Source organism: Sparus aurata, chromosome 10 (assembly GCF_900880675.1).
Source record: "Sparus aurata chromosome 10, fSpaAur1.1, whole genome shotgun sequence".
Lineage (NCBI taxonomy): Eukaryota > Metazoa > Chordata > Actinopteri > Spariformes > Sparidae > Sparus > Sparus aurata.
The window spans coordinates 15,891,433-15,907,284 of NC_044196.1; the positions used below are offsets into that span (position 1 = coordinate 15,891,433).

Consider the following 15,852-nt stretch of genomic DNA (forward strand, 5'->3'; position numbering starts at 1 on the left):
GAGGTCCATTTCAGTTTAATCCAAATGACTGAAACTATTCCTCAGTAACATCCAAAGTGAAATCCTGATACACACAAACAAATTTCACCATGGCCAAGGGTACTCAGGCATCCATTTTCAAGTACCTGAGGCTGCCTCCATCTCTTACTCAATCCTGCTCCCCCTACAATAGACACTCACTAGTTTACGCCATAGTTTACTTCAGACTGATACTTCGTACATCGTTATTTTACATCATCACAGACAGGTGTTGTGTGGCATGATTTTTCATTTGCGTGCATCTACAAAGTCTGTTGGCAGAAAGCTGAGCGCATGTTATGTATGCTTCCTCTCACTGATTTGTTGTGTTATTGAGATAAAAGGCATTAATCTCATTCTTAGAACGAGGAGATTCAAATGAAATGGCAGTCATTTTTTTTTACTATATTGTATTGGAACTATAGTGATAAGCATCTCAAGCTTAGTAAATTGACTGGATCTTACAAAAAATAAGCTACTAAAGCTTGGTTCCAAATTTAATGAATAAAGAGAGGACCAAGTAGAGACCCTTGTGGGACAACAATACAAACTATAAGCGTACAATATGTAACTTCTGTCAGTAGGGGCCTCTGTATCAAAATAAATGTATTAAGAGTGTGGAGGACCAGGCACAGCGGGCTGCAAGAGCCACTGCTCAGCTGCTTAAAGCTAACAAGAGAGTCTGGACTAGAGCAGGGCCCTCTGAAGAGTGAACACCAGGAGTACTGTAACTCGGATCCTGCTCTGACCTGGAAACGCTTACCGACGCTAGGAGAGCTCAGAGATTATTTTTGGGATTAAATAGTGGATTTATCTTCACTCCTGTTTATCAGCCTGACTGCTGCAGCCAGACTGGAGCTGGAGGGAAAATGTATTCCACCTCATGAATGTAAGATGGCTGTTTGGAGCAGATTAATTGTTCAATAAGTGACTCAGACGGGGTGATGTTTTAATGTTTTAATCATCTTTAATGTAGTCTCTTACGCTGACTTCCCTATGCCACAAGTAGCGGCAGCAACTTAAACTAAATCGGACATTGTTGGAAATACTTTTACCATAAAGAGGGTGACAAAAAACATTTCATGGACTGTTCATCAAGGCCTAACAAGAATAGCTATTCGACTAATATATTACAAACAGTAAATATAGAGATAATATTGACACATCTTATTTGTATTTACAGTGTAAATACTACCATCTTAATTTTATGTATGGTAATTCTTCATATTTTCCCAGCGACATGCTATAAATTCTGTATACACAATGCATTACCTCTCAAAACACTGACATTACCTCAGTTATTACAAAAACGGTATAATGATGAGACCAAATATATTATTTTACATTTGAGGTGTGGCAGATGAACAAACTACTTGCACACTACAAATTGAGGATTATGATAACTCTCTGGCATTTCATCTATTATGGTCCTTTTCTTTATAACAAGCATAAAACAATCGCGCCAGCCAACTAGCTTGCTCCCTAACACTGTTATTGCAGATTTGTGTGTGAAAGTCTCGTATTTTGATGCATTTCAACATCGCGCTAACCCTCCGATTGCATTCAACAACTGCAATTTAACCAAATAGGCAATTTAACCACTAGTTGCATGGCTATGAACTAACTTCCTAACTGCAGCTAAAATAGCAGCAGGTAGTGGTTACTTGAACAACAAAGCACTGGTTTCTCTCCATTAGTAATCCCCTTAACCTTACCTCATTGTTTGCTTTCACCGTCATCTGTCACAGATGGCAGCTAAGATGGCGTTAGCATTCACACCTTCCTGAAGATGATCTCATTGGTTGTGATGCTTAATGATATCTTCCATCACAACATTCTACAGTACATATACTGTTCTTACAGTTCAAATATTAAGTTTCACCATGAATTCTATTCTATTCTATTATCACATTTTTGTTTCACTGATGGGGTTCATGTGGCATGTTTCTCTTAGTTCCTAGGGTATGGTTTTAATCTACTGCCTTAAAATATCCATCCCTGTAAGTCAACTTTCACTGGCAGTAGTAAGTGAGGACGTTCTGTTGGTTTCCACGAATCAGTACAGCAGGGCAGTGGAGGCCACAGGTCAGAGTGTCCAGCCAGGCCATGTACAAAGCACTGGGGCAGTCGCTGTGTGGCACAGGAAGGCTCCTGCAAAAATCCATCACATTTACATGAACATAGCAAAACAGTATATAAGGAAAAGACGCTGCTCATGCAAATGTGTACTAACAAAGCTGTGTTAGTGGTAGTGGCCCTGGAGTTTGCAGCCAACCTGAAAAAAATCTAATCTCTCACATCTCTTCCTGTAACATCAATAATGCTGTTTTAGAAACAGCCATGGTTTGGTGGCTCCTTGCAAATAATTTGCATCCCTGTCGAAATCGGACAACGTTTAGCTTTTCATCTCTGCCAGTGAGGCCTGTAAACATGTTTCCATCTACAACCCCTATCCTTAAGAGAGTAAGTGGTGATCCGCACCCCATCCTTGCTTGTGAACAACTAGGCCTTTGTCTTTGTACTGTGTTCATTTGATCATACGTGAAAAAGGAGTGGAAAAAGATCACCTTCTCTTAATTTGCATACACGTCACAAGTTTTTTTGGAAACTGGGTTGCATAATGAAAAACAAGAAGAAAACCACATCAAGTTAACTCAAAACTTTAAGTTGAGCTGTTGTAACAATTTTCAGATTATCATAACAAAAATCAAAATCACATTCTGATTTACACAAATTGTGTCTTTTCCAGTACTGATGTGGGCAGTAGCTAAGGAGTGAGATGTTCTGCTTCTTTCTCATCTCTGTTGAGAGTTGAGAGCTGCTAAGCTAAAAGATTTGGCGTGCACCCCTGAAGTGCACAAGCTATTTGTTTTTGTTTTTTCATATTTTATAACCATACCTCACCTGCTTCAGTTATTTAGGAGAATGCTACAACACTGTTTTGCTGTTAATCTCCAGAAATGTTTTATGGACTTCACCTGACTATCCATCGGCGTTGGGGTAAGTATGATAATGACTGAAATTTCATTTTTGGGCGAACTTGCCCTTTAAAGTTGTAATGTAATGTAAGAAGTGGTCACCTTGCATATTCATACTCAAAACAAATAGGGTCAACATATCATGCAGGTAACCGCTCACTATTTCTAATTGTAGCCGCCATTAGCGAGTTAGCTCATTTAGCTGTGCAGCTAGCAGTTTGGACTGGGAGCTCTGTCTTTTAGAGATATCCTAGCATCAAATGCAGGACGTCACCTACCCCAAGTCCATTAAATGAGCTCTGTTTGCGAAAAATCTGATGAGCCTTAATGTACCATGTTCGTTAAACTGTTGAATCCTGACCTGAACCAATGATGTAAAAGTGGTACTCACACAAGCACGAGAGCAGCATGTTGTGAATTCCTCCGGATGATTTCATTCAGCCTCACTTTTCTCTCAGACTGTAGAGGGAGGAAACAACAAGTAAACTGACAAGTGATGGGCCTCATAAACATCAAGGTTATTCTCAGTGGAAGACATCCAATGGCACAGAATGTCGATGCACATGTGGGACAAACCTTAAGTTTGAAGGCCTCAAACTCTTTGTCTGATATTTTCCATGGGGCGCTTTGTCTAAGCTCCTGAATTGAGACACCCTCCTTCTGTTCATCATACAGCCTGAAGGGGGCGACACTGTCGACAAACCTTCTCAAGCTGAGAAGCAATAAGAACAAAGGGACAGACGTCAGCAGGCGTTTAAGGACTGACAAAAAAAGACAAAATTGAAATGACCACAAAACTTGAGAAAGTGTCGGTATGTCCCAATAGATATCCGACGAGACTCAGCCGCTTCTCAGATCAACATAGTGAGAGATTTTTTGGGGCCTTTTTATAGCTTTATTGATAGTAAATGATAGATGACAGGACACTGGATGAGAGAGAGACATGCAGACATGCAGAAAAAGACCACAGGTCAAACTCTAACCCTGGGCCTCTGCAGCGAGGGACGCCCGCTCTACCAACTGAGCTAACGGGTGCCCCGAACTTTCCCACTTTGCATTCTGCATGGCATGGATGCAGGCAGGACATTTGCATGAAGGCAGCAAAAACAAACAGCTAGGAGCGTTCATGTGAGAGCTTGTACCTAATTTATTTTTATTTTTTTCCGTTATGTGAAGCTAGATGACAGAGGAAAATTGCCGCTGTGGGAATATCGTTGGACAAAATCAAATGCCGTTTTAAATGTTCTGCAACACCCTAAGCATGTGTTTTTGCAAGGTGCTGGAAACGGCAAACCGTCATAATAGGCTGATGCCTTCCTGTATCAGAAACTGTTCAAGCGTATACTATGGCTTTGTGGACATACTTCTTGTCGTGTGGCCGCCTCTCGCTGTCCGTCATGACTATGACGTCGTTAAAATCCAGACGAAACCTCTTCAGTAGAGCAATCATCCTACAAGAAACAAAAAAGTCAGAGAGAAAAATCTGTTTCCACATCCATCATACACCATGTACAATCCAGCAACCGGCAAAAGTACATAGGATTCCAATATAACACTATGTGGTTAAACAGACCCAACTGTGCAAATGCAGATCATTACAGGTCGGAACCTTTTGGGCAAGGTAAGGATTAAATTACTTTGCTGTAGAGAGATGAACTGTCAACAAATTTAGTATTTTTGGTGTTCACTTTTCCTGATTACATTATAATTACTTTATTTACTTAAAGTAACTATTCAGAGAAAACCTACTCGTTGCGTCCTTCCTCCATGTTTTGTTCGTCGCCCATGATGAAGACCCTGACCTTACTGCGGTGCCAGTGTTTCCTCCTGGTGAGCAGGTATGGCACCAGCAGAGTCAGACCTTAGAAGAGAAGAAGAAGAAGAGGAACACTGCGGCTATGAAAGAGAGCAAATAAAAAGGGCACCAGCTCACACGGAAAGGGAACTGGGAGAGCACCCAAGAGGGCACTTCACTAGCGTTTGGTGCTTGCTTGCTTTGTCAGATTCAACCCCTCCTTGTGCCCACCTCCGTCATCGGCTATCCAGTAGACATCGATGGTCTTCTTCCCCTGGTCATTCTGAAACACCGTTTTGATCTGATCACTGTCGCCTTTATCAGATATGTCGTCAGCTGTAAGAAGAGCGAAGAGTGGTGAGCGAATGAATGAGTGAATGTTTGAATGATAATGGATATTGATATTGGTGTATGTGTGCATACAGTAAGCGCTGACCTGATTCCCTCTCAGGAGATTGCTGGTCATCGTTTTCAACAGTCTCGTCATGCTCGAAGCCCTGGTTCACTGCAGGACAGACGTCACGTCCTTCAGCATTGTTTTCCGTCAAGTTTGATTTTACATAAATATGGGATGTTATATGCAGGCACACAGAGAAAATTCAAACAACATCTGGATTTCTAACCTTCTGAATGAAACTGGTCCGAGATGTCCTGCCCGTCCATCATCCTCAAGATACACAAGCAAAAGTTGGAGTCGAAGGTGTCACTGGCGAAACAAAGAGCAGGAGAAGAAGAGTAAGTTATGCATATTTTGTTAAGGCAGCATTAGCATTATACACTCAGTTGCCAGTATATTAGTTACACCTAGCAAAAAAAAATAAATTCAGCATAAATTAGTTAAGCAACGCATTATTTTTAAAGTTTGCATTATTTCCTCACACTATAGAGAGCTGTGTAATACTTCAATGCTGGTAAAGCTGAAAAAGCCAACAAAAATGTTTTTTTCTTCTCTCTAACTCCACTTACTATATGGTGTTGATATAATCTTCAATGCTCTCGGGCGAACTGTCCCTCCAGTTTGCCTTAAAGCCCAGGACCAGGGTATTGGATTTCAGCTTGCCAAGTCCAGAAGCCTTGAAAGAAAAGTGCCACATAGGAGCAAAATCGTTAAGTCTTAGGTTAAAGGTGCAATTTGTAAGAATTTGAGTTAAAGACATTTAATAAATACCAAAAGTATGTAAATAAGAGTTCTGACGTTATGACGTCTACTTATTGTGTTGCATAGCTATTTACTAATGTTAGCATGCTAACCAGCTAGCCCCGACCCACCCTGGTCTAATGTGCCTGTGCCAGCTGTATAAAAAAACAACACTCCCGAACTCTCCGAGCACCAAGTCCGGACTGCCAGCTGCACATCTAACTGAGCCATCTAGCAAATGGCAGTCACAGTTAGCTGTTACTCTGGAGATATGCCACCCCCTATTTGTTTTGAATCCGACAGGTGGTCCATTCTTACATAAAGCCGCTTTAATGAAATACAAATAAAGCACATTGTAGGCAAAAACACAATGCGGGCAGTCGCAGGATGATATTATTGATAGTAATGTTTGGCACCCAATTAGATGATGGGTCCTGAGAAACAAAAGGGAAGCAATATAAATGGGTATAAAAAAAGGGGTGAAAAAGGATTTGTGTGCATTAAACTACAGTTTTTACCATCAGCCACAACTGCAATGGTGAGATTTGCATAACTTGTGTTAAAATAAATTCCCTTTAATGTGCTCTGTCCAGCTGAAGCTGGAGAATAAAAACTGTTCAAATATGAACTGTTTTACCTGTAGCAGGTGTCGGGCTCCAAGTCTGAGGCTGTCAGCAGTGAAAGGTGTGTAAAAGGAGCGCACCTTTCTCTTGTTCAACCACTTCAACAACCAATCCGTGGCATCCTGAGGCCGACTCTGCCTTTCTTGCGCCTAGAGAGGAGTGATTCATTAACGTCATTACGTAACAAGGAGATTTAATTAAAAAGTGTTAAGGATAATGATAGTTTCTTTAACACAACCACATAAATCCTCTCTCTTGAAGAAAATTATTGAGATTGATTGGCTGACCATGATTATGTCGCCACAGATCATGAGGCTTGTGTGTTTGGTGAAGGAGGCGACAAAGTCCACCAGGGCTGGTCGCTGGTTTGGTGGCCCGGTCAGGACAAGACACTGCGGTCTGAAAGAGAGTTGCTGCATTAATCAAAACTATCGCAACTGATTATCCCTTAGCACTACTGAATGAGACAAATTAGATAAAATTCTAGTTGAAGGTGTAAATTGCAAAATGTGGCCAGAATTCAAAGGTAGCTCAGAAAAATACTTTGTGTGATGGAGGGATTATTGATGCGCGATATATCAGATTTTTGGTCACTCACCTGAAATTCTTGACATGATCCTCGACACCAGACAGAGCGACGGAGTATGACAGGGCCATGTTGTATGTCCCCGCCTGGACTGATGAGCCCCAGTTTACTTCTGTGGACGTCAAGACACACCCAAGTGAGGAAACTATGAAATAACTCAAACAGGTAGAAAAATCACACAGTTCTGTTTCAATCTAATCTTTAATCCAGGCCACGTTACATCATTTGTCTTGGACCTACCTGGCTTGTTGTAGTTGACATATCCAAACAGGAAGAAGATGATACAGAAGGTGGTGAGAGCGGCCCACCAGGTAAACAGGAACATGAGCACCACAGAGATCACCGCTCCAAATAAAGCTGTCCATTTACTGTAGTAGTGAAATGATGGCCTCCAACCTAAAGGGGGCGACAGTGAGATATACAAGGCTGCCTGGTGGCACAACAGCTAAAACTCACAATATGGCAGACAGGGGGCAAAAGGCCATCTTCCTTTAGTAGTGTCGTCTAAAGTGTAGTGTGTAAGCTGGCAACTCACCAGGGGAGTTGGTAATTGAAGCATGAAAGCAGCTGAAGTTGATGAGGCTGTAGGAACACAGGAAGAAGTTGGAGATCAATGCTGCGATGAGGTTCAGCTCAGCTGTAACAACGCAGGAAAGAGAAATTAAAAATACAAATCACAAACCCAAAGCCAACAAACTGAATGAAACTAAAATGAAAACTGCTTGAACAGTTCTTGCTTTACATAAATATCAAATCATTTGAACAAGAAAATACTTTTTCTGTGAAGAGATTAGCGTATCAACACGAATATTTGAGTTAATAGTCCATGTATGAGAACACACCCACCAATGAGAATGAAGGCAACAGCAATGATGTAGCAGAGTAAATAGGCCCGCAGTGGCTCATCATTTTTCCCATAACCCTTTGCAAAGAATCCAATGTACGGGTATAAGTTGTCTCTGCAAAGACACTGGCAGATAAGGCAGAAAATGTAAACTTATAAAACAAAAAATGTGCATCATGTTTTTCATCATGATACTCAGGCGGTGTATCATGCATTAACAATGTTTGAAAATACAGTACTGCAGATATATAAGCTATTCCTAAATATAGAATGGTACGTTTTTGTTTAAAAAAAATAATGATTTAAATAGATGCAACAAGAATCTTATCATCAGGGTGTGGCTGTGGTTTCTCACCTGAAAGACTTTAGGGGCAGAGACAAGAAAGCCGAGGGCAGATGACAAGCTGGCTGCAAAGACACCAGCAGTGATGAGGTGGTAGAAACCTGAAAGTTGGCCCAGGACCTAGTTGGAGTAGTCATCATTAATAAATCTGTGTTCAGGTATATGAACACGGATTATAATATCAACATCTAAGGAACAATGAACGACCTGGTACCTTTGAACTGTTGGCCAGACCGTATTCACAAGTCTGCGTCTGGGCGCACTCGGTGAAGTTCCAGCCCAGTTGACATCCCAAACCCACACAGTCATCTGTGATGTTTCCAACGAGAATGTCAGTTATATTACCAGAGGCGTCCCGCAGCACGCATGCCCCTGGAGGAGAATAAAGATGAAAATATTGCACTCACAATTCATCATGATTTATCATAAAAACCATTAACATATTGCAAAAGAAAAGGTGGTTACAAGATGACATAATTAAATGTCTATTTAGCTATTTTTGTCTCATCTCTTGGAGGAGATACAGCTAACTTTCACGGTTACCAAAGTCATTTTATTAAGACATTTTATTTTTTACTCAAGTTTGACTTTGGAGTACTATTAACCACAAGAAGTAAAGCTTAAATTATACCATCATTACCAATTACAATTATGTTAAAAGAGATAAAGAATGGGGAGCCCCAGTAGGTTAGTTGGTAGAGCATGTGCCCCATGTATAGATGCTGTGTCCAGGCCACAGCCGCCCAGGGTTTGAAGCTGATCTGTGGCCGTCTCTCATCCTGCTTCCTACCATCTTTGTCTTTCTGATCTAATAAAGCCACAAAAAAGTGGCAGTACAAGAAGCAAATATGTGCATGCTCATTTGAAAAGTCATGTGAAAGTTGTTCCTTTTTTCACCATTTCTGCTCCCACTCATCCAGTACGCTGATGACACTGCCCTTAAAGTCATAAATCCTCAGCCCCCATGCCTCCCGTCTTTCCTCCCAAAGTACTCAGCACCACAAACTATCCTTTCCTAATTAAACCAATCAAATCAGAAGCAGATAAATTCTAAACAAAAGCTTGTTAAACGCTTACCAACAGTTACAGAAATAACGAGATAGCTGACTGTTGTCCAGAAAATAGCCACGAGGGTCCCTTTGGGAATAGCAGTAGCAGGGTCCTGCAAAAGGAAATAATACACAAGTCATCATTCTTGTCGTCCTTTTAGGTAGCTGTGATATAAGAACTTTTTCTCCTCATACTTTAAGGTCTCCAGAGATGTTGGCTCCGGAAAGGATGCCGATGGCAGAGGGGAAGAAAATGGCAAACAATTCAAAAAAGTTCCCTTCAGGTCCTCTCCAGTCAGGTGTCAAGTTTTGTACAAAGATATCACCTGGTGACAGGAAACAAATAGCAGTCAACTGTCCACTAAAACTTCATAACTAAAACTTTTTAAACTGATAATGACATAATCTGTGAAAAGAGGCACAAATAAGTTAAACCATTGGCTTTAGAAAATAGTTTTCTGTTGACAAAGACAAAAGAATTGCACATGTGAAAACTTTTCTTTGCTCATGGCCCTGAATAAACAAAACTGATTTCTGAATTTTCTAAAAAATTTCAATATAATGATTTCTACATTCATTATTTACACAGCTGCTGAATTTTAAGGCAGTGGCTTATTTAAAGGAGCATGAACTCACTTCGGTATCCAAAGATCCCCAAGGCCTGTTTTTCTACACTTGGAGGGATGACTGTTCCCACCAAGTAGTTGGCAAACGAGACCAGGAGAATGATGAAGAACAAAATCTGTGTCTGAGCGACAGAGACAAATAAGAGAGAAGAAAAAAAGAAACAAAGTAAACAAGTTAGTGAGAGCTAAGTAGATTTATTGGCCAACTCTAAAAAGTAAAGTGATAATGTGGCAGGATTTGCTGACCTTGGACTCCCACTCCATTCCAGCCAATGAAATGAGCAGGAGAACAGTCACCGTGACAACGCCCACGATACGGATGTCATTGATTGGATCGACTATGGGGACACCAAACTCCTACATCAACACGGAATTATTCACACATGTGTAACAAGCCAAATGCAAAAAATGTTTGTAAATAATTAAAGTTCTAGGTAGTCATTGCTTATGCTAAACAATATCATGTATGTGTTTTTGGAACGTTGAAGACAAATAAACACCTGCAATAGATCACGGACTACTTCTGCAAAGCCAACAGTGTTGAGGGCGCACGCCAGAGCATTGGCGAAGGAAAAGACCATCCCAATCGGTCCACCAATTTCAGGACCCAGGGAGCGGGAGATCATGAAATACGCCCCACCTGGGATTGATGTTCAACCAAAAAGAAGTGACACAGAGACATGGTTGTCATCACAGAACACTGTAGATGGAGGAATACTTAATATATAATTATTATTATATATTTGCATTTTTTATTTCCTTTGTCCTTCTGAGTGCAACACCATTGTCGTAAATACAAAACCAAGGTATGTAACAATTGGTCAGACATAATGTAGGTGCTAACTACAAACAACACTCGTTACAACGTCATAACGGTGTTATGTGTCGTACATGTTCACTTGTATCTTGAAGTCAACATGTATGTAATGCTGTGATCCTAGCCTGTAAGTGAAGCTACATAGTGCAGAAACAAGTGATAGGGGCAAAGTGGCTGAGACGGACACCATTCACCCTTCATCACAAGACACTGTACTATCAAATGATTTTGAAGCTGTTATCCTTAAGCAAAAAGTTGCATAATATGGCTTAAAAGTTAAGTTTCTAATGTATAAGGTAAGTATAAATAACACTGTTAACACAGGAAATATTTTTTTATTGATAGATAGAAAATGATTTTGAAATACATGAAGTGACTGACCTGAAATCACCCTCCCGTTGGTGGCGATGGCAGAGATGGAGAGTGCAGTTACTGAGGTCACCGTCACCGACATCAGGATAATAAGCCAGGTCAACACTGAGGTGATAAAATAAAGGTAGTCACCAGAACTATGATACCGATAGTCACATCACTGTTTGGGTTACATCCAGTTCCATGTTTTTGTGAATTTCTTCATCCAATAAATGGAAAAATGTTCTATACCATTTACCTCCAGGATCTTTTTTTTTTTTTTTATCAACACTTATGCCTTTGCTTTGAACCTTCTCTCTCTTTCTGTTGCTTCAGCTAATTGCTGCATGACATATCTTGAGGTATTTTAATACCTTTTATAACTTATTTTATGGCTTGGTTTGTGGCGTACTTGCAAACATTTGTGAATTACTTATTGTCATCACAGAATACAGAAAAAGAAGGGGAATGGGGGTACGCTGCAGGTTTAAACCCATATATAAAATACATCTCTGGTCAGAGTTGATCACAAACTTTGGCTAAAAGACTCAAATATTAAAGTTGATCAGGTTTTAAAGTCATGTACGGGGGCAAAACTGAGGCTTTGGCATGTTACAGCCATAAGGAAGAATAAGAATGGACTATTGGATGGATGAATGTGCGACGTGATAACTTACAAATCCCTGCTTGAGAAGTGATCAATGACAGGCGGAGGAAGAGGATGACTCCCCAAATATTCAGCATGCAACGAACCTGTGTTGACAAAAGTTCATTAGAGACCTGCTTAGTGAGGGTTTCTTTTGGTGTGATTTTTAAAACAATCTAATGAGGTTAATATGAAGATTTTTGTCTATGTTGTGCACTCAAATAAAAAAAAAAAAAGCCTTGCTCACCATGACTCCAATCACCCAGCCAAATCTAACCGGAGCTTTCTCCTCTTTAGCTTGTGGCTCTTCATTCACAGAGTCTGTCACGGGCAGGCTGCAACCTCCAGAGTCTGTGGTGGTCCTTTCCATCTCCACCTTCAGAGAAAAACACATTTTATACACAGAAGATTATAGATGATGTTTCATTTTAAAGCAGTAAGGATGCATTCAATTGAATGTTTCTATTTGTAAGATATAGATACAGACTACGTTAAAAACATGAGGTTTATTCACAGTTTGATGTGCTGGGATTGATGATGCATGTTGCTTTGAACTGTAAACTCACGTCAGATGCTCTGCGGAGAGCCTCGAGAGACGGTCGGCTCTTCATCCGATGGTGTGGCAGCGATCTGGCGTAATGCTCCAGCTGTGGCACCAGGTCTAACGTGCTGTAGAGGGAAGATCGCCGCACATCCATCCTCGAGCCCTGGCGCTCAGATACACTGTTCAGTAGGAGTTCAGCAGCAGCATTGGAGTGAAATCTTTTTTCAATTCCATTACAAAGGTAATTTGTAATTGTCATGGGCTGCAGTTCCTTATTGGCCACTAGATGTCACTAGAGTACAATGCAAGTAACCTGTTCTTATTCCTGGAAACTTACATTTTTACCATACCATGCCTCTCCCAGCCAAGCCCAAAGTAAATTTAAAGCAAGTGCTGAATCATTTAAAGTACAAGCATTGTTTTGAACACACTGAATTAGTAGTATTTTGTAAAGACAGAAAACTTCATAAACTGCATCAATAGAGGCTCAGGAGAATAAGAAATAAGAGAGAATGGGTCAGTGGTCTACATGTTCGTTTATTTTCTGTTTTAGGCCCCGGGCAGTTTGACATAAAAAACACAAAAAAAGCATTAACAGTTGCACTTTCTTTGCCATTATGTCACCCATTTAATAATGGGATACTGTGTTTTTGAGCTAAAAATCTGATTTGGAAATGGTCACTAGAACAATACAAACCTTGAGTCCACATCGGATACAACAATGGTTGGGGGAACTTGGAGGTTGCCATCTTGTTGCTGCCTGCTGGCGTCTAACTGCTGTGAAGAGTATCTGGGAGGTCCTTCCTCACTGGTTGTAAAGTGAACTCGAGGGAGAACCAACCCGTCACGCTTAGAGGTGATCTGCCCCATCAGCAGCAAATGATAGTGACAAGTCCCAGTGTTGCTAGATATCGCGAGAGAAACAAGCAAGCGGGCCTATGAAAACAAGCCCAAAACAAGCGACTTCTCCGTTCGTGGTAAAAAAAGAAAAAGAAAAAAGAGAGAGATTATTACACTTTGCACACACACAAATATCAACCTGAATCCAGAAATATCATTGTATTTATTATTGTTTTTATATGTTTTGATCCTTTTTTCTTTTAGTTCCAGGACTTCAAAACAATATGACATGCAATACAATAGGAAGAGGAACACTTTAACAACAAGCCCAAAAACCCGCAACCCACGACATTTACAAGCGACTTTACAGAAAAACAAGCACAAAGTCGCCTGGCAACTGTGACAAGTCCTCAAAAAACTGAAAAGGGACATTATTTGTATTGAGGCCAGTGCTTCTTTTAATATAGTGTTCACTTGAGGCAATTTATCAGATTTGTTTTTAACTTTTACATGCATAAGAACCTATGTAACACTGAAGGAATGGGGGGAAACAATGAAAAGGCTCCTTTAAATTAGAGGTTCACTGATGCATTACTGATTTTGAATATTGGTCTGATGTTGACTGAGATAGCTGGATTGGGAATCGTGACAATGTCGCACATCTTGGGACCAAAATTATTGATCATTATTACAATGCTAATGTCTATGTTTAGAAAGAATATATATTTCTATATTTGTTTATACTGCTTTTGTGAATTGTGATGTAACTACTTTGCTTTTGCTACTTGATGGTGCATGATTGATATTATCCAAACAGTAAGTAACGATTCAGTAAATTTACATCTATGTATATATTTGTTACATCTCGTTTTAAATAGTTGGGAAAAACAATCTTCAGGTTGAACCTAACGTTACCTTACACAATTTGAATTTCTGATATTGATTTGTAAAGTTAAAATAAAGTCTTGTGCGCAGAGGCAGTGTGTGGAAGTTCTCTTTTCTACAACATACTGAGCTCATCTACAATGCACCCGAATATGAAATAGTGCATTATCACAGCATTTCATCCATCATTTCTGTCCAATGAGACCAAATGGCTATGTTATAAATCATGTATTTAACTCAACATATTGTTCATAAAATTGTCCTAAAACGTCGATGTTTGGTTGCTGTGCATAAAGCCTGTAAGATGTCAAACGGTAAAAGGAAATTGATAAACATTGTTGATGTCGTTAGTATCAACAGTCATCATAATACACATTTTAAATATGAATAAACTGTTTAATGATTCCATCGCGTGAAAAAACTAAATTTCAGTACTATAATGTGATGTAGAAAGTGTATGGCATGAACAGATAAAGTACTCACACAGGTTCTTCTTTCCCAGAGGAAAATTGTCCCTTCTTTCCTTTCACACTACGACGCCTTACATTTATACCTTCACCGAGGTAGATGACGTCTCCTCCCATCTTCCTCAGCTTCCTCCCTCCCCCTCACACTCACACCCCTCATCATCATGTGCACTAAAAAAAGATAGAGATAATTTCATACAGTTCAATCCATAGGTTTTGATATGCAGTAAATTACGGCATTTTTATTAAAAATACAACCTTTTGGACTTGAAACAAAGCTTTAACAAAATTGTTTCACACGTCTTTACCTTTGCATTAGTATCATTTTCACATAATGGAATAAAAAATAATTTTTTAGTGACATTTTACCTCACCTAAAGTTTTTGATGAAAATATTTTGTTTCCAACTTATAACGAGGTGTTTTGTACCCCAGAGGTCGTATAAAACTGTCTGTTATATATGCTTTAATATGATCTGTGCTGTAATGCCCTGTTGTGTTACCTGAGTGTGTGTGTGTGTGTGTGTGTGTGTGTGTGTGTGTGTGTGATTGGTTGCAGGTGTGTTTAGCTAATTAAGTGAATGACTGTAGGTCATCCAGAGAGCTGATTGGTCCAGCCTCCATCCACATGTTGCACCAGGGTTTCCCCGTAGGCCCTGGTCATAAGGTTACCTCCTTTATTTTATTTTCTATACCTTGTTTCTGGTAGTTGTTTTCTCAGAAAATAAATCCTTGTCACTCAGGAACAGGAAGCGTTGTGTTTTATGTCACAGCAGTTCAAATGTTTGAAGTAAACAGAAAAGCATGCAGGTATCCACTGTTGCTATATATCCAGAACGCTGCAACGAGCTTCATTTACAATATACTCAAATATTCCCATGCGACCCCTCCTTCCTCCCTGACCTCCGATGGCTTCCTGCTGTGGCCCGCATCCAATTCAAGACGATGGTGCTGGCCTTCAAGACCGTACAAGGACGGAACTGCATCCGTCTACCTCCAAACACTGGTCAGACCACATGCCCCAGCGAGACACAACACAACAGTTCTCTCTAGTTAACTCTTGAACCCTTGAATGACAATTTGAAAATGTACTTTATTTACAATTCTGGCAATCAAAAATGCTACTAAAATAAATCCAACTAGAATTTTCTCAAAGAAAAATTATCTAAAACATTTTTTTTTTTCAAAGTAACTTACAAAATTGATACTTCTATTTACCAAATACAGCAGTGACCAAACATTGACAGTACATATTTTCAATTTGTTAATGATGCAACAGAACCGATGCATTCTTGTTACACGA

At 40.0% G+C, this 15,852-nt stretch overlaps 1 protein-coding gene across 1 annotated transcript; it reads right to left on the minus strand.

The window, feature by feature from the left end:
- Window positions 1–960: 960 nt before the first annotated feature.
- slc12a10.1 (solute carrier family 12 member 10, tandem duplicate 1) lies at window positions 961–14,575 on the minus strand. Its single transcript, XM_030430470.1, has 28 exons — window positions 14,567–14,575; window positions 13,056–13,262; window positions 12,381–12,537; window positions 12,062–12,190; window positions 11,846–11,921; window positions 11,199–11,294; window positions 10,501–10,640; window positions 10,247–10,357; window positions 10,011–10,122; window positions 9,570–9,700; window positions 9,403–9,487; window positions 8,540–8,697; window positions 8,338–8,445; window positions 7,985–8,108; window positions 7,674–7,775; window positions 7,379–7,534; window positions 7,151–7,250; window positions 6,840–6,951; window positions 6,567–6,701; window positions 5,758–5,864; window positions 5,415–5,497; window positions 5,228–5,296; window positions 5,023–5,127; window positions 4,746–4,857; window positions 4,361–4,447; window positions 3,573–3,708; window positions 3,388–3,455; window positions 961–2,169 (listed from the first exon to the last, which is right to left on the minus strand). Exons 2-28 carry the CDS (start codon window positions 13,226–13,228, stop codon window positions 2,031–2,033), a joined length of 3,111 nt encoding a protein of 1,036 aa, XP_030286330.1. The 5' UTR covers window positions 13,229–13,262; window positions 14,567–14,575; the 3' UTR covers window positions 961–2,030.
- Between the last annotated feature and the right edge of the window lie 1,277 nt (window positions 14,576–15,852).